This window comes from Oncorhynchus mykiss, chromosome 18 (assembly GCF_057628025.1).
Source record: "Oncorhynchus mykiss isolate SJ-2025 chromosome 18, ASM5762802v1, whole genome shotgun sequence".
Taxonomy (NCBI): Eukaryota; Metazoa; Chordata; class Actinopteri; order Salmoniformes; family Salmonidae; genus Oncorhynchus; species Oncorhynchus mykiss.
Window position 1 is genome coordinate 47,958,797 of NC_143039.1, and position 23,628 is coordinate 47,982,424.

The following is a 23,628-nucleotide window of genomic DNA, read 5'->3' on the forward strand; positions in this document are numbered from 1 at the left end:
GAAGGTGCTCTGGTCAGATGAAACCAAAATTGAACTTTTTGGCAACAATGCAAAACGTTATGTTTGGCGTAAAAGCAACACAGCTGAACACACCATCCCCACTGTCAAACATGGTGGTGGCAGCATCATGGTTTGGGCCTGCTTTTCTTCAGCAGGGACAGGGCAGATGGTTAAAATTGATGGGAAGATGGATGGAGCCAAATACAGGACCATTCTGGAAGAAAACCTGATGGAGTCTGCAAAAGACCTGAGACTGGGACGGAGATTTGTCTTCCAACAAGACAATGATCCAAAACATAAAGCAAAATCTACAATGGAATGGTTCAAAAATAAACATATCCAGGTGTTAGAATGGCCAAGTCAAAGTCCAGACCTGAATCCAATCGAGAATCTGTGGAAAGAACTGAAAACTGCTGTTCACAAATGCTCTCCATCCAACCTCACTGAGCTCGAGCTGTTTTGCAAGGAGGAATGGGAAAAAATGTCAGTCTCTCGATGTGCAAAACTGATAGAGACATACCCCAAGCGACTTACAGCTGTAATCGCAGCAAAAGGTGGCGCTACAAAGTATTAACTTAAGGGGGCTGAATAATTTTGCACGCCCAATTTTTCAGTTTTTGATTTGTTAAAAAAGTTTGAAATATCCAATAAATGTCGTTCCACTTCATGATTGTGTCCCACTTGTTGTTGATTCTTCACAACAAAAATACAGTTTTATATCTTTATGTTTGAAGCCTGAAATGTGGCAAAAGGTCGCAAAGTTCAAGGGGGCCGAATACTTTTGCAAGGCACTGTATATATATATATATATATATATATATACAAGAGTATAGAGTGGTAGTGCATGAAGTAACTTCCTTCTCCATTCAAAAACAGTGCAGTTTGACAGACATCACATAAAACGGTACTTTTATCAAAAACGATGGATTACAACACACACAGAAAATAACACAGTGACACAGGACAAACATGTACAGGGTGGGAAGAATGTAAATTTTTACAAGAATCCACTGACTTGAGACTTGATGCACACACTCGTCGCCGCTCAACTCCATTCTAAATCGTGGAGTTGAGTTTAGTCAGCTAGGTTATGACCAAGGAAAACGTAGAGTATTCACATCCTTGAGTAAAGTTGTGTGGAAGCAGAAGCACCCCTAATCAAAAGATCCTAGGATTTTCATATGATAAGTACTTCTTATCTACTTATCACATGACCAATAACACAAATTCAACAACGGGGAAAATGCTTTGAAGATTAAGAATTTATTACATCCCATCACAAATAGTCCTCATTTGCTCAAAGTTGTTGCTCATTCCTGGCAAATACACTAATCTAACAATTCTGATGTGGTGGTAGCAACATCAATAGCAAAAACAAAACATCACTATTGCCTATATACCGTCTATACAAGGCAAGATAAAATTAAATAAAACCCTAAACAAACTAAATGAAAACAATATATAAACACACTCCCAGGGAATTACTAATTCCAATTGAAAGGATTTAGTCTTATGTTCACCTTCAGAATCAATAGAAGAGCCAATAATGACAGGGTTCAATCTTTAATTCCAGGGTCAATTAACCCAATAGAACCCCTAATAACACAACACACAACTATCTACATCCATATGTACACACGCTCATGTGCACAAGTCTCTTGAGTTCTTCTACAGAGGAATTGACAGTTGTATAACCGTATTTAAATATGTCAATATTTAAATCAGTCACCCAATCAAATCTTTTTATTCCCCCGACCACTTGTTAGATCGTTCATTTTCAACTGCTGTCAGAAACTCAATATCTTCTTTCCGTGTACCACCTTCCACAAAACGGTGCACTTTTATTCCTGAAATTCCAGCTTTGTTGGTTCCATTACACACTCACCTGGGAATCCCAGGTGTTTCCACATTTACTTCACTTTCTGTAATTGAGAGAGGATAAGGATGAGCCCAAAGTGTGTAAACTAACAAAAAAAAGACAATGGGAGAAATCCAAGGGCCTACATAACAGATAATGTCATCATATTACATAGTAACCCATAGTAAATACATTTGATTGATTGACAATCCAGGGGCTGGAGTTTTAACTAGAGGGATACAGCTTGAGATAGAACCAATTTGGGCAAGACAGTGTTAGCTGGGAAATATACATAGACACATAGTAGTTACACTTAACTACAAAATATGTCTGACGACATTTACGAAAGCGCAATTACCTTCTCTTGTGAGTTAGTATCATCGGACCCTATAAAGGCAAGAAAAGATCAAGCATTAGATTGACACACAAGATCCAAATTAATTCGAAAGATCCAAATTCACACTGTAGCTTCACGGCTTCAACATATTTTTTTGTGTATCTTAGTTCAAACCGATTGTAGTTACCAGAGCTAAATGTCCAGGAGACGATCTTGATTAAACCATAGAGCCCCAGGGCCACGGCAACCATCGCCATGGAGTCTTCAATGGAGGGACCATTAACACCTGATTGGGATGAAGAGATAGAGTACATTTAAGACATACTCAGGATAAGTTGTGTTGTGTCAAGTCAAATGTATTTGACTTTTCAGATCAATGCAATTGCATATCAGAAATTATAACCTGGGCTGTTCAAGCCCTGAATGCTGATTGGCTGACAGCCGTGGTATATCAGTAGGTATACCACAGGTATGACAAAATATACATTTTTATTGCTCTAATTACATTGGTAACCAGTTTAAATTAGCAATAAGGAACCTCTGGGGTTTGTGGTATATGGCCAATCTACCACGGCTAAGGGCTGTATCCAGGCAGGTGGCGTTGTGTTGTGCAAAGAACAGCACTTAGCAATGGTATGTTGGCCATATACCACACCCCCTAGGGCCTTATTGCTTTATTATACTGGTAGGCCTAGAGACACTGCTATATGGACCCATGTATGGAATGTAAAGAACATTGCTTGAGGTAGAAATTGCCCCTAACCACAGATTGATTCCCTTACCCCAATCCTAACCTTTACCGCTACAGGGATACAAATATCAGGCTCTGAATCAGTGAACCCAGGAGCAACATCCATCAACTCAATGCAGCTCTATTAAATTATCTCTCACCGATGACATTGAGGGTGACTCTGGCCCGCCGGGTGCCTCCAGGATGGACGGCCACACAGGTGACCTCCCCTCCACGGCCAAGGTCCAGCTTGGCTGAGTCTAACTCCAGACGGGTGGTCTGGCTGTAGGTGTTGTCTGGGCCCTGCCTGTGGCCTGTCACGCTGCCCTGACCCAGGGGCCTGACCTTACCGTCAGGCCCTGTTAACTCCCAGTAGAACTCCAGGGAGAGGGGGAAGAATCCTGACGCCTCGCATTGCACCTTCACCACCTGTCCGGGCACGGAGAGAGGGAGTGGGGAGGGGAAGATGGAGAGGGACGGAGGCTCTGGGAGAGATAGAAGGAGAAATAGGAGTGAGAGAATGAGGTAAGAGGATGATACACATAAATGCCATGTTTTCTAATGTACTGTATATGGAGTTACAGTAGTTATTACAGTGAATATACAATACATGTAAATACATAGTGGTTGAAATTCTACAGGTCTAAAACAAACATTGCAACGCTTTAGTATTGGCAGACTAATCAAGCGTATTCATCTCTCCTCACCTACAATCTCCAGCTCCACTGCCACCTGAGCCAGGAGATAGGGCAAGTACACCGTGCAGATGTAGGTCCCTGTGTGGCGCACTTCAGCTTCCTGCAGGATCAGTGAGGCATTTCCTGTCTCGTGCAGAGCCGTGAAGTCTAGCCCCGCTCCCTTTTCCTTGGTCTCTGCAAATCGGTCAGTCTTGCCGTCGTAGGCCAGGACCAGACGGCCATCGCCCCTGAACTGGTAGCGCCACTCCACGGCGAAGCCCGAGCCAGAGAGAGGAGAAGAGGTCTCCGCCCAGAACCCACAGTCTAGAACCACCGGTTCCCCGAGTCTGGAACGGACCAAAGGGGTACGACTGGACACACTGAGCACCACTGGGAGAGAGAGAGGGAGGGGTAGGAGAGATTAAACTTTCACACTGCTTTATCTGTGACATTGCGTAGTAATAAACATCACTGGATTCTATACTTCTTCATGGCATATGACAAATTCATTTCAATTACTTTCTTTTCAATATTTTACAAGTCAGTTAAGAACAAATTCTTATTTACAATGACGGCCTACACCTGCCAAACCCGGACGACGCTGGGCCAATTGTGCGCCGGCCTATGGGACTCCTAATCCTGGCCTGGATTCGAACCAGGGTGTCTGTAGTGACGCCTCTAGCACTGAGATGCAGTGACTTAGACCGCTGCGCCACTCGGGAGCCCCGGTTAATAATAAGTCATTATCACTGTGGTGTTGGTAACTGTATACCATTTTGATTAGAAGTCCATATTTAACACTTGTAATGGTTAAATACAACAATCTGACTTTAACAACCCTTGCTCAAGAAGAATGTAATTATTTTTCAATCATAGGGCTCTTTACCAGTGGGTTCCTTGGTTGCCGTGGGAGCACGCATGACACTGGACAGGGCCAGCTGTCCGTCCAGGCCCTGTAAGGCTGCAGAGTACCAGTCAGCTTGCAGGTAGATAGGACTGTGGGCAGAGTCAGTGAGCGGGACTGCCCATTGAACAGTGGAGGGCTGGGGCATGAAGGGGTTTATCTCACACTGTGGTTTATGGACTGAGCCCTCTGGTGGGTGCAGAGAGGAACTGCAGAGGATGGCTGCTGGGTCTGATGAGAGAGAGGGAGATTTGTCTGTAGAGGTGGTCCTTTCAATGAAATAAAATTTATTTTTCTGAAACGCTCTGCCTAAAACGACAACACTCTTGTAGTCTTGTATAACTTAAATGAGAGGCTTGGTGTTAGAGGATGGCGAATTGTTGAGCTGTAACACCAAATTGACGGAGTGCACCTTTAACAGCGACTGGTTTGTCATTCAAATCCTACATAATTTCTAAAGAGATTGTCCTACATAATGTACAATGTATAAGTACTGACCAGTGATGTAGTAGACTCTATCATGGCTGATGTCTGCAGATGGTCCTTGCTGTGACTTGGTTTGTTCACTCTCTGGGTCTGTATTGATATACAGCAGTGACTTCTCCTGAATCATTGCAGCAGGGAATCCCCCACCTCGACCTGGTTTCTCCTGGACAAACCAGCACTCCAGAACTGGACAGCTGGTCCCATAGACTGGAAGGGAGAAGGAGGAGAAAGTTGTGTGAATATGTGAGACCGTCAATGTGGACAGGTGAGAAGATAAAACTACTGTAGATTAGCTTGGTAAGAATAGATATGAAAAGGCAATCAAAAGAGCAAATGGAGATGCTTAGTATTCAGACAGTGAAAACAAAAAATATTGTAAGTCCCTATTACTGTAAATCTCTATTATTGAACTGTAATACATTTTAAAAAGCAATTGCATTCGTATGAATGAGGCTGTTTATGTGTGCTCGTCATTTCACACAATGATCTAAATGAATCCACCAAGTGCAATGCATATACAAGCGACAAAGTACAAAGTATCACAGATCAATGCAGATTAAGTAGATACGGTAGCAGCAGTTGTTTCAAATTGTATCATATATTAAGTCATGTTCAATATTCTTCAATATATATATATATTTAAAAGCTACACACCACAGATGCCGGATAGTTGAAAGGAAATACACGGAAGAAAAGTCGATCATTTTACCTTGTATGAAGTAAGTAAAGGCGAGAAACGATAGCTTGTAAATTGTTGAAATATTGGCCATGGTTGTCTTCGACAGTGTTATCGACTGTTCTGGTGTAGTTTGGAGTTGTTAAAGCATGGAGAAATATGATTTTGTCTTCGGACTTCCCCCGTGGCCTGCAGAAACTGCTTTCACTTTCATTTTTCAGGCCGACATTTGCATAGCTAGACGAGGCATAGATAACGATAAACCATCACGGTGTCCAATATTAGGTTAAGTCAATACACTGGTTTTATGAGGCGCAAATTGCATGAACATGTTGTGAAAAATAAACTGTTTTACAAACTCAAGAGAGCTTCGTGCACAACATGATTTGCCCTGCAAAGAAATACGACGACGTCACACATTGCAGAATGCACACTCAACACTAGATGGTGCACCAACACTGACGTTACTTTCAAACGTGCCCCAGCGTGGTCAAGATCACTTGATTTCTTTGAAACTGGAATCTGGGAACATGCACACCATTGGAGTTTATACCTGGCTGGCTGCTTCTGTTCGAAATTACGAACGTCATATGGATTTTGGTACAGTGGCATTAATTAATAAATGATAGGTCATTATTTTATGAAAGAGTTAGCCCCTGGCTGTCTTGTATTTCCAGTCAACAGGTGAAATCTGCTACCTTTTAAATATAACATTTAAATAGCTTGTTTTTCATTCTTCCTGAATTGGAATGTCACAGAGTTGCCTGATTCTTTGCAGAATGCAGAGAAACAAGATGGCAAGAAGGAATAGGGTAATCTGATCCAAGATTTGTTTGTGGTGAGGGAACTTCTACTTTGATGTTGAGGGACGGAGTAGGGTGAAGTTGCCCTAAAACGCTGATCTTGGGTCAGATTTGCATTTTCCCAACTAATGGTTAAGGTTTGCAATGGACGAGGGGAAGCTGATCCCATATCTGTTCCTAGAGGAATCTTTACCCCAGAGCGACAGATACCCAAAAGTCAAGTGACTCATCATGTGATTTCTTTGAAACAGTAGTGAGGAGAGTTACAGTCTACATATAGATGGCACTGTGGCATTGTTTATCCTTCACTGTAGCTGGTTTTTTGACTCTTTTATTGTTCATTTCAGGGACTTTCCATTCACAAACGGAACTTGCTTTGGTTATTCCCGTCACTCACATACCAGAACACACTGGGAGTGGGCAAGAATTCCAGAACACATTTTCAATGGGGAGAGAAAATGTGAAAATATGATCAAAGATGACTTGGTTGGATGTGTAGGCTTGTTACTGTAGTTATGGTCAACACGTTTTCAGCTGGTATACGCTGGCTCTGTTTTAGTTCTTTCAGTAGCCTAGTCTTAGTGAAACAAAAACACTTTTTAATTGAAAAGAACGTGTCAATGTAATAGTCCTACATCCCACTCATCAGTATAAATATGAACAACCGTGTATAGGCTACTAGAACTAGATGATGCTTCAGTGTGTCGGCCATCTTATGATTGAGGATAGATAGACACAAGATGGCTGCATACTGACGCTCTTATTGGAAAGGGTGTGGGACTTACCTCAACACTGTTTGACTCCACTTTCCATTGCATTTCTATACTATATGATTTTATTGCTGTTTTTTTCAAACCATTTCCTATCAAATGGAGCTAGATCCAACACAATGTACATACTTCAATGGCTCCCATCCAGTATGCCAAATAAACCTCCATTGACCTTAGCCTGAGATAGCTCTATTGTGTCATCCTCCCAAACCACAAGCCCTCTGAGAACACTATAGGAAGAATACATTGTTTCTCCTCTTTCACATCATCCTCCCATGTTATTGATTTGAGTCAAGGCCATTGTAAGAACTAAACCCACAGCAGTAGATTGCGGGAAGACCTCCCTGTATGTAGGCCTACCACAAAACGCTTGCAGGTTATCTAGATTGTCTTAGATGAGAAAAAGTGCATTCGGAAAGTATTCAGACCCCTTGACTTTTTCCAAATTTTGTTACATTACAGCCTTGTTTTAAAATTGATTAAATAAATACAAATCTTCATCAATCTACACACAATGCCCCATAATGACAAAGGGAAAATAGATTTTTTGACATTTTAGTAAATCTATTAAAAATAAAAACAGAAATACCTTATTTACCTAAGTATTAAGACCATTTGCTATGAGACTCGAAAATGAGCGCAGGTGCATCCTGTTTCCATTGATCATCCTTGAGATGTTTCTACAACTTGTTTGGAGTCCAAATTCAATTGGTTGGACATGATTTGGAAAGGCACACACTTGTCTTTATAAGGTCCCACAGTTGACAGTGTATGTCAGAGCAAAAACCAAGCCATGAGGTCGAAGGAATTGCCGTAGAGCTCTGAGACAGGATTGTGTCGAGGCACAGATCTGGGGAAAGGTACCACCACATTTCTGCAGCATTGAAGGTCCCCAAGAACACAGTGGCCTCCATCATTCTTAAATGGAAGAAGTTTGGAACCACCAAGACTCTTCCTAAAGCTGACAGCCCGGCCAAACTGAGCAATCAGGGGAATGGCCTTGGTCAGGGAGGTGACCAAGAACACAATGGTCACTCTGACAGAACTCAGAGTTCCTCTGTGGAGATGTGAGAACCTTCCAGAAGGACAACCATCTCTACAGCACTCCACCAATCAGGCTTTTATGGCCACTCCTCAGTAAAAGGCACATGACACACATCTCTGGTCTGATGAAACCAAGATGGAACTCTTTGGCCTGAATGCCAAGTGTCACGTCTGGAGAAAACCTGGCACCATCCCTACTGGGAAGCATGGTAGTGGCAGCGTCATGCCGTAGGGATGTTTATGAGCTGCAGGGACTGGGAGACTAGACGAGGGAGAGATGAACGGAGTACAGACAGATCCTTGATGAAAACCTGCTCCAGAGCGCTCAGGACCTCAGACTGGGGCGAAGGTTCACCTTCTAACAGGACAATGACCCCTTAGTACACAGCCAAGACAACGCAGGAGTGGCTTTGGGACAAGTCTCTGAATGTCCTTGTGTGGCCCAGCCAGAGCCCGGACTTGAACCCAATCTAACATTTCTGGAGAGACCTAAAAATAGTTGTAAAGCAACGCTCCCCATCCAACCTGACAGAGCTTGAGAGGATCTGCAGAGAAGAATGGGAAAAACTCCCCAAATACAGTTGTGCCAAGCTTGTAGGGTCATACACAAAAAGAGTAGAGTCTGTAATCGCTACCAATGGTGCTTCAACAAAGTACTGAGCAAAGTGTCTATTTGTTTTTTGCAAAAAAACATTTTTTAAAACAATTTAATCAAAAGAATAAGGCTGTAACGTAACAAAATGTGTAAAAAGCCAAGGGGTCTGAATACTCTCTGAATGCACTGCAAATTACTTTATTATCAATTGTCACAAAGAGACGGATGTGTCTTTTTCCTTTATCCCAATACATCTGATATACAGGGCCTTCAGAAAGTATTCACACCCCTTGACTTTTTCCACATTTTGTTGTGTTACAGGCTGAATTGATAATGGATTCAATTTAGGTTTTGTGTCACTGGCCTACAACACAATACCTCATAATGTCTAAGTGGAATTATGTTTTTGGAAATTTCTGCAAATTAATCAAAGATGAAAAGCTGGAATGTCTTGGGTTAATAAGTATTCAACCCCTTAGTTAAAAAAAGAAAGAAATTGTAATGGTTTTTTTTACCCCTTTTTCCTGATATCCAATTGGTAGTTAAGGTCTTTTCCCATCGCTGTACCTTCGGTACGGACTCGGGAGAGGCGAAGGTCGGGGGCCATGTTCCCTTCAAAACACGACCCCGCCAAGCAGCACTGCTTGCTTAACCGGGAAGCCAGCCGCACCAATGTGTCAAAGGAAATACCACACAGCGGGCGACCGACGTCAGCGTGCACTGCGCCCGTCTGCCACTAGGATTCGCTACAACGCGATGGGACAAGGACATCCCAGCCGGCAAAACCCTCCCCTAACCCGGACGATGCTGGGTCAATTGTGTTCCACCTCATGGGTCTTCCAGGCTGTGCCACAGCCCGGGATCGAACTCGGATCTGTAGTGACGCCTCTTGCACTACGATGCAGTGCCTTAGACTGCAGCACCACTCGGGAGGCCAAACCCCTTTGTTATGGAACACCTAAATAAGTTCAGAAAGAAAGATGTGTTTAACAAGTCACATAAGTTGCATGGACACATTCTGTGTGTAGTTAGAGAGTTTAACAATATTTTTCAATGACTAACTCATCTCTGTTCCCCACACATACAATTATCTGTAAGGTCCCTTAGTCTAGCAGTGAATTTCAAACATAGATTCAACCACAAAGCCCAGAGAGGTTTTCCAATCCTTTGTAAAGAAGGGCACCTATTGGTAGAAGGATAAAAAAAAAGCAGACATTGAGTATCCCTTTGAGCAAGTTATTAATTACACTTTGGATTGTGTATTAATACACCCAGTCACTACAAAGATACAGGCATCCTTCCTAACTCAGTTGTCGGGGAGGAAGGAAACCACTCAGGGATTTCACCATGAGGCCAATGGTGACTTTAAAACAGTTACAGAGTTGAATGGCTATGATAGGAGAAAACTGAGGATGGCTCAACAACATTGTAATTACTCCACAATACTAACCTAAATAACAGAGTGAAAAGTAGGAAGCCTGTACAGACTAAAATATTCCAAAACATGCATCCTGTTCGTAACAAGGCACTAACGTAAAACTGCAAAAAATGTGTTGAAGAAATGAACTTTATGTCCTGAATACAATGCGTGGTTGTCTAGCAATGATCAACAACCAATTTTACAAAGCTTTAAGAATTTTTTAAGGAAAATATTGTACAATCCAGGTGTGCAAAACTCATAGAGACGTACCCAGAAAGACTCACGGTTGTAATCGCTGCCAAAGGTGATTCTAACAGGTATTGACTCAGGGGCGGGAATGCTTATGTAAATGAGATATTTCTGTATTTCATTTTCAATATATTTGCAAAGATGTCTGAAAACATTTCACCTTGTCATTATTGTCTAAAATGTGTAGAAAAAAATAAATTTTATCCATTTTGAATTCAGGCTGCAACAACAAAATGTGGAATAAGTCAAGGGGAATGAATACTTTCTGCAGTCACTGTATGCCAGAGAATGAACTGTCAACACTTTGAGGTGAATTTCAGTGATGGGAAAACTGCAACTACACGAACCTGGTCAAGATCAAGATATGGCTTCTCATTGAGGTGGTGGCCTTTTACTCTATGTTTCTGCATGAAACCCATTTAACTATCACAGACTTAATGACATTATGACTGTCATCAGACCTTTTCTTCTGGTTCAGATCAAATACAGTTTTACATTAGTCTGCTTGTCTGCTTGTCTCAATCTTACGGCTGTCTTTCTGTCTGTCCATATTTGCAAGAGTTGCAACTAAGCCATCAAAGTCAGTGAAAATATCCAGATCACCAGGCTCCAAGGAGAGCACTGTTTTGGACCTAATGGTTGATTGATATTCATATAACTTACTTTCAGTTTTGTAAATAAATAAATAAAGTTCACCTCTGCTGGTTGGTTCCACCTGTATTTTATGCTACTAAATTCTCATCGGCTCTAAAACGATGTACAAGCTAATATCTTGGTGCGAATAGTTTTTCCAGATAATTTGTGTCTGGACGCCTGAAGAGGGAAGATTACCAGAGAGAAAAAATCGGGAATTGACTGGCCAATGTCAAAATGAAGGGTTTTATCCTTCTGGTGCTGGGAATAGGCCTTGTAACAACAGTTCATGTAATAACACTAGTTAATGTAATAACACGGGTTAATGTAATAACACTGGTTAATGTAATAACACCGGTTAATGTAACAACACTGGTTAATGTAATAACACCGGTTAATGTAATAAAATGTTGAATGATTAACATAATAACTTTTTCTACTAAATGTCAAAGTTATTACATTAACCAGTGTTATTACACTAACCGGTGTTATTACATTAACCGGTGTTATTACATTAACCGGTGTTATTACATTAACCGGTGTTTTTACATTAACCGGTGTTATTACATTAACCGGTGTTATTGCATTAACCGGTGTTATTACATTAACCGGTGTTATTACATTAACCGGTGTTATTACATTAACCGGTGTTATTACATTAACCGGTGTTATTACATTAACCAGTGTTGTTACATTAACCAGTGTTATTACATTAACCGGTGTTATTACATTAACCTGTGTTATTACATTAACCCGTGTTATTACATTAACCCGTGTTATTACATTAACCGGTGTTAATACATTAACCTGTGTTATTACATTAACCGGTGTTAATACATTAACCAGTGTTAATACATTAACCAGTGTTAATACATTAACCAGTGTTATTACATTAACCGGTGTTAATACATTAACCAGTGTTATTACATTAACCGGTGTTAATACATTAACCAATGTTATTACATTAACCAGTGTTATTACATTAACCGGTGTTAATACATTAACCTGTGTTATTACATTAACCTATGTTATTACATTAACCCGTGTTAATACATTAACCGGTGTTATTACATTAACCGGTGTTAATACATTAACCGGTGTTATTACATTAACCGGTGTTATTACATTAACCAGTGTTGTTACATTAACCAGTGTTATTACATTAACCGGTGTTATTACATTAACCTGTGTTATTACATTAACCCGTGTTATTACATTAACCCGTGTTATTACATTAACCGGTGTTAATACATTAACCTGTGTTATTACATTAACCGGTGTTAATACATTAACCAGTGTTAATACATTAACCGGTGTTAATACATTAACCAGTGTTATTACATTAACCGGTGTTAATACATTAACCAGTGTTATTACATTAACCGGTGTTAATACATTAACCAATGTTATTACATTAACCAGTGTTATTACATTAACCGGTGTTAATACATTAACCTGTGTTATTACATTAACCTGTGTTATTACATTAACCCGTGTTAATACATTAACCGGTGTTATTACATTAACCGGTGTTAATACATTAACCAGTGTTATTACATTAACCAGTGTTATTACATTAACCAGTGTTAATACATTAACCTGTGTTATTACATTAACCTGTGTTATTACATTAACCGGTGTTAATACATTAACCAGTGTTATTACATTAACCTGTGTTATTACATTAACCAGTGTTAATACATTAACCAGTGTTATTACATTAACCGGTGTTAATACATTAACCAGTGTTATTACATTAACCAGTGTTATTACATTAACCAGTGTTATTACATGAACCGGTGTTAATACATTAACCAGTGTTATTACATTAACCAGTGTTATTACATTAACCAGTGTTATTACATGAACCGGTGAGTAACAACTTTTGGGATGAATAATGTAATAACGTCCACCATAATACCAAAATCAATGTTTTATGTACTACTTCCCTCAATATGATTCACATACCACCACCCACTGCCAATTACAACACAAACAAACTCATGCACATCCTGTATGCTCATACATAGAGACACTCACAAGCACACGTTGAAATGTACACATGCACAGTCACACACACACACACTCTCTCTTTATCTCTGTTTCTTTCTCTCTCTTTCTTTCTGTCTGTCTGTCTCTCGCTCTCTCACTCTCTCTCTCTTTCTGTCTGTCTGTCTCTCGCTCTCTCTCTCTCTCTCTCTCTTTCTTTCTGTCTGTCTGTCTCTCGCTCTCTCACTCTCTCTCTCTTTCTCTCTTTCTGTCTCTCTTTCTCTCTTTCTGTCTGTCTGTCTCTCGCTCTCTCTCTCTCTTTCTCTCTTTCTGTCTGTCTTTCTCTCGCTCTCTCTCTCTCTCTCTCTCTCTCTCTCTTTCTTTCTGTCTGTCTGTCTCTCGCTCTCTCTCTCACTCTCTCTCTCTCTCTCTCTCTCTCTCTCTCTCTCTCTCTCTCTCTCTCTCTCTCTCTCTCTCTCTCTCTCTCTCTCTCTCTCTCTCTCTCTCTCTCTGTGTGTGTGTGTGTGTGTGGTTATGATCAAAAGACCTTTGGGTTCGGCTAGGTATGGGGGTATGGACATGAGTATGCAAGTGTGAGTGCGTGTGTGTATATGGGTGCAAGTGAATTGTGATTATTTACTATAAGAATGTTATTATGAGAATTTGATTTTATTATTTTATATTTTCTTTCATCACCCCCCTCTCTCTCAATTCAATTCAAGGGCGTTATTGGCATGGGGAACATATACTAACATTGCCAAATCAAGTGAAATAGATCATAAACAAAAGTGAAATAAACAATAAAAAGTACAAAAGGGAAAATAAATAAACATAAATATGGGTTGTATTTACAATGGTGTTTGTTCTTCACTGGTTGCCCTTTTCTTGTGGTTGTGGCAAAAGGTCACACATCTTGCTGTTGTGATGGCAACACTGGTATTTCACCCAGTAAATATGGGAGTTTATCAAAATTGGGTTTCTTTTCAAATTCTTTGTGGATCTGTGTAATCTGAGGGAAATATGTGTCTCTAATATGGTCATACATTTGGCAAGTTAGGAAGTGCAGCTCAGTTTCCACCTCATTTTGTGGCCAGTGTGCACATAACCTGTCTTCTCTTGAGAGCCAGGTCTGCCTATGGCGGCCTTTCACAATAGCAAGGCTATGCTCACTGAGTCTGTATATAGTCAAAGCTTTCCTTAAGTTTGGGTCAGTACCAGTGGTCAGGTATTCTGCCGCTGTGTACTCTCTGTTTAGGGCCAAATAGCATTCTAGTTTGCTTTGTTTTTTTGTTAATTCTTTCCAATGTGTCAAGTAATTATCTTATTGTTTTCTCATGATTTGGTTGTGTCTAATTGTGTTGCTGTCCTGGGGCTCTGTGGGGTCTGTTTGTGTTTGTGAACAGAGACCCAGGACCAACTTGCTTAGGCAACTCTTCTCCAGGTTCATCTCTCTGTAGGTGATGGCTTTGTTATGGATAGGTTTGGGAATCGCTTCCTTTTAGGTGGTTGTATAATTTAACGTCTCTTTTCTGGATTTTGATCATTAGCGGGTATCGGACTAATTCTGCTCTGCATGCATTATTTGGTGTTTTACATTGTACACTGAGGATATTTGTGCAGAATTCTACATGCAGTGTCTCAATTTGGTGTTTGTCCCATTTTGTGAATTCTTGGTTGGTGCGGACCCCAGACCTCACAACCTTAAAGGGCAATGGGTTCTATAACTGATTCAAGTATTTTTAGCCAGATCCTAATTGGTATGTCGAATTTTATGTTCCTTTTGACGGCATAGAAGGCCATTCTTGCCTTGTCTCTCAGCTCATTCACAGCTTTGTTGAAGTTACCTGTAGTGCTGATGTTTAGGCCGTGGTATAGTTTTTTGTGCGCTCTAGGACAACGGTGTCTAGATGGAATACTTATTTGTGGTCCTGGTGACAGGACCTTTTTTGGAACACCATTATTTTTGGTCTTACTGAGATTTTCTGTCTGGCTGAATCTGTGCAGAAGATCTAGGTGCTGCTGTAGGCCCTCCTTGGTTGGTGACAGAAGCACCAGATCATCAGCAAACAGTAGACATTTTACTTCAGATTCTAGTAGGGTGAGGCCAGGTGCTGCAGACTGTTCTAGTGCCCTTGCCAATTCGTTGATATACAGTGCCTTGCGAAAGTATTCGGCCCCCTTGAACTTTGCGACCTTTTGCCACATTTCAGGCTTCAAACATAAAGATATAAAACTGTATTTTTTTTGTGAAGAATCAACAACAAGTGGGACACAATCATGAAGTGGAATGACATTTATTGGATATTTCAAACTTTTTTAACAAATCAAAAACTGAAAAATTGGGCGTGCAAAATTATTCAGCCCCCTTAAGTTAATACTTTGTAGCGCCACCTTTTGCTGCGATTACAGCTGTAAGTCACTTGGGGTATGTCTCTATCAGTTTTGCACACCGAGAGACTGAAATGTTTTCCCATTCCTCCTTGCAAAACAGCTCAAGCTCAGTGAGGTTGGATGGAGAGCATTTGTGAACAGCAGTTTTCAGTTCTTTCCACAGATTCTCGATTGGATTCAGGTCTGGACTTTGACTTGGCCATTCTAACACCTGGATATGTTTATTTTTGAACCATTCCATTGTAGATTTTGCTTTATGTTTTGGATCATTGTCTTGTTGGAAGACAAATCTCCGTCCCAGTCTCAGGTCTTTTGCAGACTCCATCAGGTTTTCTTCCAGAATGGTCCTGTATTTGGCTCCATCCATCTTCCCATCAATTTTAACCATCTTCCCTGTCCCTGCTGAAGAAAAGCAGGCCCAAACCATAATGCTGCCACCACCATGTTTGACAGTGGGGATGGTGTGTTGCTTTTACGCCAAACATAACGTTTTGCATTGTTGCCAAAAAGTTCAATTTTGGTTTCATCTGACCAGAGCACCTTCTTCCACATGTTTGGTGTGTCTCCCAGGTGGCTTGTGGCAAACTTTAACCAACACTTTTTATGGATATCTTTAAGAAATGGCTTTCTTCTTACCACTCTTCCATAAAGGCCAGATTTGTGCAATATACGACTGATTGTTGTCCTATGGACAGAGTCTCCCACCTCAGCTGTAGATCTCTGCAGTTCATCCAGAGTGATCATGGGCCTCTTGGCTGCATCTCTGATCAGTCTTCTCCTTGTATGAGCTGAAAGTTTAGAGGGACGGCCAGGTCTTGGTAGATTTGCAGTGGTCAGATACTCCTTCCATTTCAATTTATCGTTTGCACAGTGCTCCTTGGGATGTTTAAAGCTTGGGAAATCTTTTTTTATCTCAATCCGGCTTTAAACTTCTTCACAACAGTATCTCGGACCTGCCTGGTGTGTTCCTTGTTCTTTATGATGCTCTCTGCGCTTTTAACGGACCTCTGAGACTATCACAGTGCAGGTGCATTTATACGGAGACTTGATTACACACAGGTGGATTGTATTTATCATCATTAGTCATTTAGGTCAACATTGGATCATTCAGAGATCCTCACTGAACTTCTGTAGAGAGTTTGCTGCACTGAAAGTAAAGGGGCTGAATAATTTTGCACGCCCAATTTTTCAGTTTTTGATTTGTTAAAAAAGTTTGAAATATCCAATAAATGTCGTTCCACTTCATGATTGTGTCCCACTTGTTGTTGATTCTTCACAAAAAATACAGTTTTATATCTTTATGTTTGAAGCCTGAAATGTGGCAAAAGGTCGCAAAGTTCAAAGGGGCCGAATACTTTCGCAAGGCACTGTATTTCTCTCTCCCTCTCTCTCTCTCTCTCGCTCTCTCTGAGGACAACCTCAGAGTTCCATGAGTGATTTTTTGTTGTTTACATTTAACTATAAACAACGTGAGCAGGTCTGATTGTCAACAATAGCGAAGCAGGTATTGTGACGCAGAACAATCTGGGAAGAGTTTTTTCGTAAGGTGAGTTGGTGACACAGTACCTCAATAGAACTATTAGGAGCTGGCAGGGTGAAAAACGCCCTAAAATAAGGCCTGTTTTTTTGTGATCACTTCAAAACTCGACGGAGAGCAACTAGGAAATATGGTCATATTATGAAACTGGGCTCCACGGTGGATGCAATGAACTGTCTTTTATCAGAAAAAAGTATTGTTAAAAAATGTCATGTGTCCAGCCTTCTACTAGGGATGTTCCTAACATTTCCTGTTGTTCTGTTTTAGTGGACTCTCTGCCACAGAGGCTTCCCCAAGCAACAGAAGTTGCAACAGAGTCTGAGAGGGAAATGGCAGAAATTGCACAATCTAACAGGTACACCATTGTATCAATTCTCTAAGCATAGAATGTCAGTATTGATTAGAATTTGTTGTCACATCTGTCAATGTCCTTACGTTTTAGAAACACTGGATACCATTAGAGATTGTGCCAGAAATGTCAGTGTCACACTTGAGAGGCAATATGTTGCAATTCTCCAGCAACATACAATTGCAATGTATGTAATTAATTTCAGATGACTGAACAAAGTTATTTTTTTACATGCATAATTCCCTGTCTCATCCATTGTTTTTATTTTCAGGGCATAGCAGGAAAGTGGCGATGGAACTGCTGTTGGTCAGCTTGTGCAGATCAATAGGTACTTCCTCAGTTTGTAACAGTGAAATATTGTTAGATCAATGAATATAATTGCTCTCCCTGGTAAAAGTATTTAGAACCTTTCCGATGACCGAAAAGGCGTGGAGAGGAGGAACAGCATCCCCCATCGATGGTGCCCCACCAGCAGTCGCTTCAACTCAAATCAGTTCTATGATATTTCTCGGTGGGCAAACACAATAATACATTTTATTCTTTGCTGTTTCTGAACTTGTTTCGTTTGGTAATGGTCGATTGTCGGATGGTAATAGAGTAATTGTATAGCAGCTCTTGTCATTTTTCAATGTTTTGCCTTTGTCTATTTGTTGTGTGTTTCTTGTTTATTGAACATGTCCATTCTGTTTTAATGTATGTCATTGTATTCCTGTCCTTTGTTTAAAATGTAAGTATCTGTGGCCATTTCTGTGTAATTGTTAGATGTGAGCCTGGTATACCCCAACCTGAGTCGAATGGAATAGACAGGTTTGCTTCTTCCAAGGTATTGTGTTTTCATTGACCTGTTAGTTGTGGAGTTTGTGTATCAATTTAGATAATTTTGTAAATATTGTCATTTGAACATCTATATCACCATTGTCATCTTTAAATAAAATAATTACTTCTACACCTGATCCTACCTGCCTCCTGCAACATTTAACTGTCCAAAAATGGATTTAGCAACTAAGAATTCTTGCTTTAAGGGTTAAGTGTGTAGAGGAAAAAAAATAGAGATGTAGACTTCTGATAAATTGACTACTGGAGAGAGGAGACACGAGGCCATGGTATGGTTGAAATGTAATAAATCATTATTCTGGGTACATGCATTTATTGGGCCATTCCTCGAGGGCCTGATTGGTGTCACAGTTTTGCTGCAGCCCCAGCTAACACACCTGACTCCAATAATCAACTAATCATGAGCTTCAGTTTAGAATGCAATTTGATTAATTAGCTGTGTTTGCTAGGGATGGAGAAAAAGTGTGACACCAATCAGGCCCTTGAGGACTGGAGTTGCCCACCCCTGATTTAGGGCCTAAATTCAACATGCAAGAAGCAAGAGCAAGTTAATCCTACATCTTAGATGTAAGGGCATAGTACAAAATTAATAGCATGGCATTTCCATCTACAGTTGAGTGTCAAGCTGTGGCTAAAAATAATTGTATTCTTTACAGTGTACACTATGTTTAAACAAACGGCAGAAGGGGTTAGAACTACAATTTCGGCGCCATTTCCGGTCGCCGCCGCTGGACACAATGCAACGTGAAACAGGGAGTTGTAGTTCACAGAAAGCATAGGTGTATTCGAACTATTATACTTACTAAGCACTGAAGTGACCCGAGATAGAAGGGAGTTCAGTATGGCCATCTGAACTCTGACTCTCCTACTGTACCCGCTGATGATGGAACAGGTTTAAGGTTATTCAATCCGCATCGCTGAAGTTCAGCTTTACAGCGTGACTGAAATTGAAAGGAAATGTTCCCAAATCAAATTTTATTGGTCACATACACATGGTTAGCAGATGTTAATGAGAGTGTAGCGAAATGCTTGTGCTTCTAGTTCTGACCGTGCAGTAATATCTAACAAGTAATCTGACAATTTCACAACAACTACCTTATACACACAAGTGTAAAGGAATGATTAAGAATATGTACATATAAATATATGGATGAGCGATGGCCGGACGGCATAGGCAAGATGCAGTAGATGGTATAGAGTACAGTATATACATATGAGATGAGTAATGTAGGGTATGTAAACATTATATAAAGTGCCATTGTTTGTGACTAGTGATACATTTATTACATCCAATTATTAAAGTGGCTAGAGATTGAGTCAGTATGTTGGCAGCAGCCACTCAATGTTAGTGGTGGCTGTTTAACAGTCTGATGGCCTTGAGATAGAAGCTGTTTTTCAGTCTCTCGGACCCAGCTTTGATGCACCTGTACTGACCTCGCCTTCTGGATGATAGCGGGGTGAACAGGCAGTGGCTCGGGTGGTTGTTGTCCTTGATGATCTTTTTGGCCTTCCTGTGACATTGAGTGGTGTAGATGTCCTGGATGGCAGGTAGTTTGCCCCCGGTGATGCGTTGTGCAGACCTCACTACCCTCTGGAGAGCCTTACGGTTGTGGGCGGAGCAGTTGCCGTACCAGGCAGTGATACAGCCCGACAGGATGCTCTCAATTGTGCATCTGGAAAAGTTTGTGAGTGTTTTTGGTGACAAGCCAAATTTCTTCAGCTTCGCTGTCTGTGTGGGTGGCCCATTTTAGTTTGTCCGTGATGTGAACGCCAAGGAACTTAAAACTTTCCACCTTCTCCACTACTGTCCCGTCAATGTGGATAGGGGGGTGCTCCCTCTGCTGTTTCCTGAAGTCCACGATCATCTCCTTTGTTTTGTTGACGTTGATCGTGAGGTTATTTTCCTGACACCACACTCCGAGGGCTCTCACCAGCTCAATCTGAAATGACCTATTCATTTCTATCGCCTATGTCTCAGCTGCGATTCTGTCTGATCAACCCTAGCTCGGTTGATCTTCTTTATCAATATTTTCATCAATATCATTACAATTGATGTGTAACATGAAATGTACCTTCATTAATACCTAAATAAAATTGTACCACATCAGCACATGCAATTTCAAGGTTTTAAGTGGTGCATTTAAAAAAAACAAATGGGTCATTAAAATTATATGTCAATCTATTCATGATTTACAAATCATAAAAGTGTGGTTAAAATGTACCTTTGGGGAGCGCCACTGAGCCCCCCCATGTGCCCCCGAGTTATGGGGTTGGAAAATTATCCCAGAATCACCCCAAAGATGTATTTGTGCCAAACCCCAAGTCTGAGCTACAAAATACAAGAAAGTCTGTTTTTGCATACATGACCAGATCTGGCTTGATAAACACATAGGGCATTACTGCGCCAAAAGCTGAATAATAGGTCAAACAAGTATTTCAATGTAAATATAAAACCAAAATTATATCGACAAACTAACAAAAATACATGATTTCTGTATTATATTATATGTGTAGCCATTGAACCCCCTATAGCCTATACAGGCACATTACCATAGGCCCTATATGTCTATTTTAGATATTGCGTGACATTGATCCACTGAATTGCCATGATATGTGTTCTAACTTTTGATGACGTTTGCCAAGGACAAGTAGGGCTCAAGCAGAAGGTCACGTTTTTCACCCGCATAAATTGCCTATATGCTGCAGCGCCATATGATGCAAGCAGCCTAGCACCATACATGTTAGAACATACACTTATTTGCATGGTTTTAATATAGGCTATGTTGACATATAGATGTAGGTCAATGTCCAGTCATGTCCTATAGATTTAGAGCCTAAGCAGATAGATGCACCTGTCGCATCCTTGTCACGCCCTGGCCATAGAGAGGCTTTTATTCTCTATTTTGGGTAGGCCAGGGTGCGACTAGGTTGGCCATTCTAGTTTCTTTATTTCTATGTTTTCTGTTTCTATGTTTTGGCCGGGTATGGTTCTCAATCAGGGACAGCTGTCTATCGTTGTCTCTGATTGGGAATCATACTTAGGCAGCCTTTTTTCCCTTTTGTTATTGTGGGTAGTTGTCTTTGTTAGTGGCACTATAGCCCTAGTAAGCTTCACGGTCGTTTCTTTGGTTCTTGTTTTGTTGGTGACATTTACAATAATAAAGGAAAATGTACGCTCACCACACTGCACCTTGGTCCTTTCCAGGAAGACGGTCGTGACAACACTTGTGTTTTGTATGTAACACTTTCCATACCCAACAGGAGAAAACCAGGAAAAACATTCAGTAAGATAGAGGGTTTTCTGTACAAAAATGAAAGTGGCTCATTCTTTCAAAACTCTAAACACAAAGACAAAAACACATGCAAAATGTAAGGAAGACACGAGGCTGCATCCTGCCTCCTATTGTGGTCTGGTCACAGCACCTCATCTACATCACAAGCGATGTTCTTCCTGGCTAAACAGCGGGGAAACAATCTTCTGGAGTGACGGATCCAGCCGTCGAAAGCCCCCACATCAACTTCACCTCATGCATCCTCCATTGCCTGGAGAAGAGGCAAGTGTGCGAGGGGATGGCGGTCATAGACCTTCCATCACCATGCCGAAAAAAACTTTTCAATTGGGTTTAGGAATGGGGAATATGGTGGGAGGTATAGAACAATACATTGCGGGTGGTCGATGAACCAGTTGCGGACCAGAGCAGCCCGGTGGAAACTCACATTGTCCCAGATGACAGCATACCTGGTTCACTCTGGTCCACCCCTCTGCTCGGCTGGAATGAGGATGCCATGTAGTGTGTCCAGGAATGTGATGAGAAGGGCGGTGTTGTAGGGACCAAGGTTGGCGTGGGGATGGAGGACACCTTGCTGGCTAACGACTGCACATGGTGATATTCCCTCCACGCCGTCCAGGGACATTCACAATGGCCAATAATGTTCCATTCCCGTCCCTTTCTTTTGTCTAGGTTGAAGCCAGACTCATCAATGAAAATATTAAACGTGCTGAATTGCAATGGCATGCAGCTCCAAGACTCTCTGAAACAGACAAGACAATGTGTGACATAGACCCAGAGCAGTCAATATGGTGAGGCACAATACACTGGGTCACAGTGCTGTAATGTGTCTATACAGTGCTGATATGATAGTAAATTCACAGTATAGTACTGACTTGCACATATTCATAGCGCTGTTCTTTAACCCTCTCTGAGTTTCGCTCAAATGGCAACTTATAGACCTGTTTCATCTGGCTTCGGTTGCGCTGTAATACACAGTCCAAGCCCACCTGGTGAATGTTATTGAATATTGTGTTGTCTGCAATTATGTGGTTCTGGATTTTTCTCGTAGTCTAATGGTATTGTTTGCCACCACCATGTTCACAAAGGAGGTCTCCTGTTCTGGTGTGAACAGCCGGTGTCTTCCACCATGGTCTGGCCGTCTCTCAGTTCTGCAGAAGATCCACAAATATGATATGATTGGTTATAGTAAGCTAAGATAATCTATTTTCTTTCAATATGAAATTACATTACTGTAACATTGGCCAACAATCATTGAGTAACATAGGCCTACTGATATGTTGGACTGCAGTATGCTACAGTATACATACAGAAAGAGCATAGTGTAGATGGTAGGTAACCTACCGGTTGTCATTTCTGAATGTATGGATGATAGATGTAACCGTGTAGCGGTTGGGCTGAACTCTGCCCAGCCTCCCTCATACTCAATCCATGGTTAGGCACATGGTCAACCAATATGGCCCTGATCTCATCTGAGACAACTGTCCTTCCTCATCCTCGTCCTCCTCATCCTCTTACTCTCACTCTCACTCATTCACCTGCTTCACCATTGACTTCCATTTTCCTCCAAAACAGGAGAGCTCATCTGTGGCCTTTTATAGTGTTAAAGCTCAGATTTCTAAGTGAACAATTCAGAAACTAGGGTTTACACCTGTGAGGAGTGGGTGTTGCCAATTGGTGTATAGAGCTTGGCATTGTGATTGGCATTGCTTTCCAAAGGGACTAAAGAGATTTTAATTTTGAATGTTGTGCCTAATGTAGAGAACTGTGTGTCGTGTTTTGCAAAAAGTGTGATATAGAATTGAAAACTGAGTGTAAAGCAGGAATTGTGCTTGCAATTTAACAGGCCACAATCAACAGCCTGATCAACTCTATGTGAAAGAGATGTCGTGCTGCATGTTGCAAATGGTTGTCACACCAGATACTGGCTGGTTTTCTGATCCACGCCCCTACCTTTTTTTTAAGGTATCTGTGACCAACAGATGCATATCTGTATTCCCAGTCATGTGAAATCCACAGATTAGGGCCTAATGAATTTATTTCAATTGACTGATTT

The 23,628-nt window shown here is 41.0% G+C and overlaps 1 protein-coding gene and 1 long non-coding RNA gene across 5 annotated transcripts; one reads left to right on the forward strand and one right to left on the reverse strand.

The window, feature by feature from the left end:
• Positions 1–1,247: 1,247 nt before the first annotated feature.
• On the reverse strand, positions 1,248–5,838 carry tapbp.1 (TAP binding protein (tapasin), tandem duplicate 1). Its single transcript, NM_001124553.1, is given in 8 exon segments — positions 1,248–1,922; positions 2,217–2,245; positions 2,383–2,481; positions 3,087–3,410; positions 3,633–3,992; positions 4,489–4,737; positions 5,005–5,199; positions 5,702–5,838. Coding segments are annotated over 8 exon segments (1,329 nt in total). The 5' UTR covers positions 5,763–5,838; the 3' UTR covers positions 1,248–1,910.
• LOC110496223 (uncharacterized) lies at positions 5,122–18,401 on the forward strand. Of its 4 annotated transcripts, none has more exons than XR_016488507.1 (4): positions 5,122–5,257; positions 17,367–17,454; positions 17,720–17,776; positions 17,846–18,401. It is a non-coding gene; the product is annotated as an uncharacterized LOC110496223 (long non-coding RNA). The 4 variants fall into 4 exon arrangements; XR_016488506.1 differs by adding an exon at positions 17,542–17,635 and having other exon boundaries at positions 17,720–17,849; XR_016488504.1 differs by lacking the exon at positions 5,122–5,257 and adding an exon at positions 6,141–6,268.
• The last annotated feature ends 5,227 nt before the right edge of the window (positions 18,402–23,628 follow it).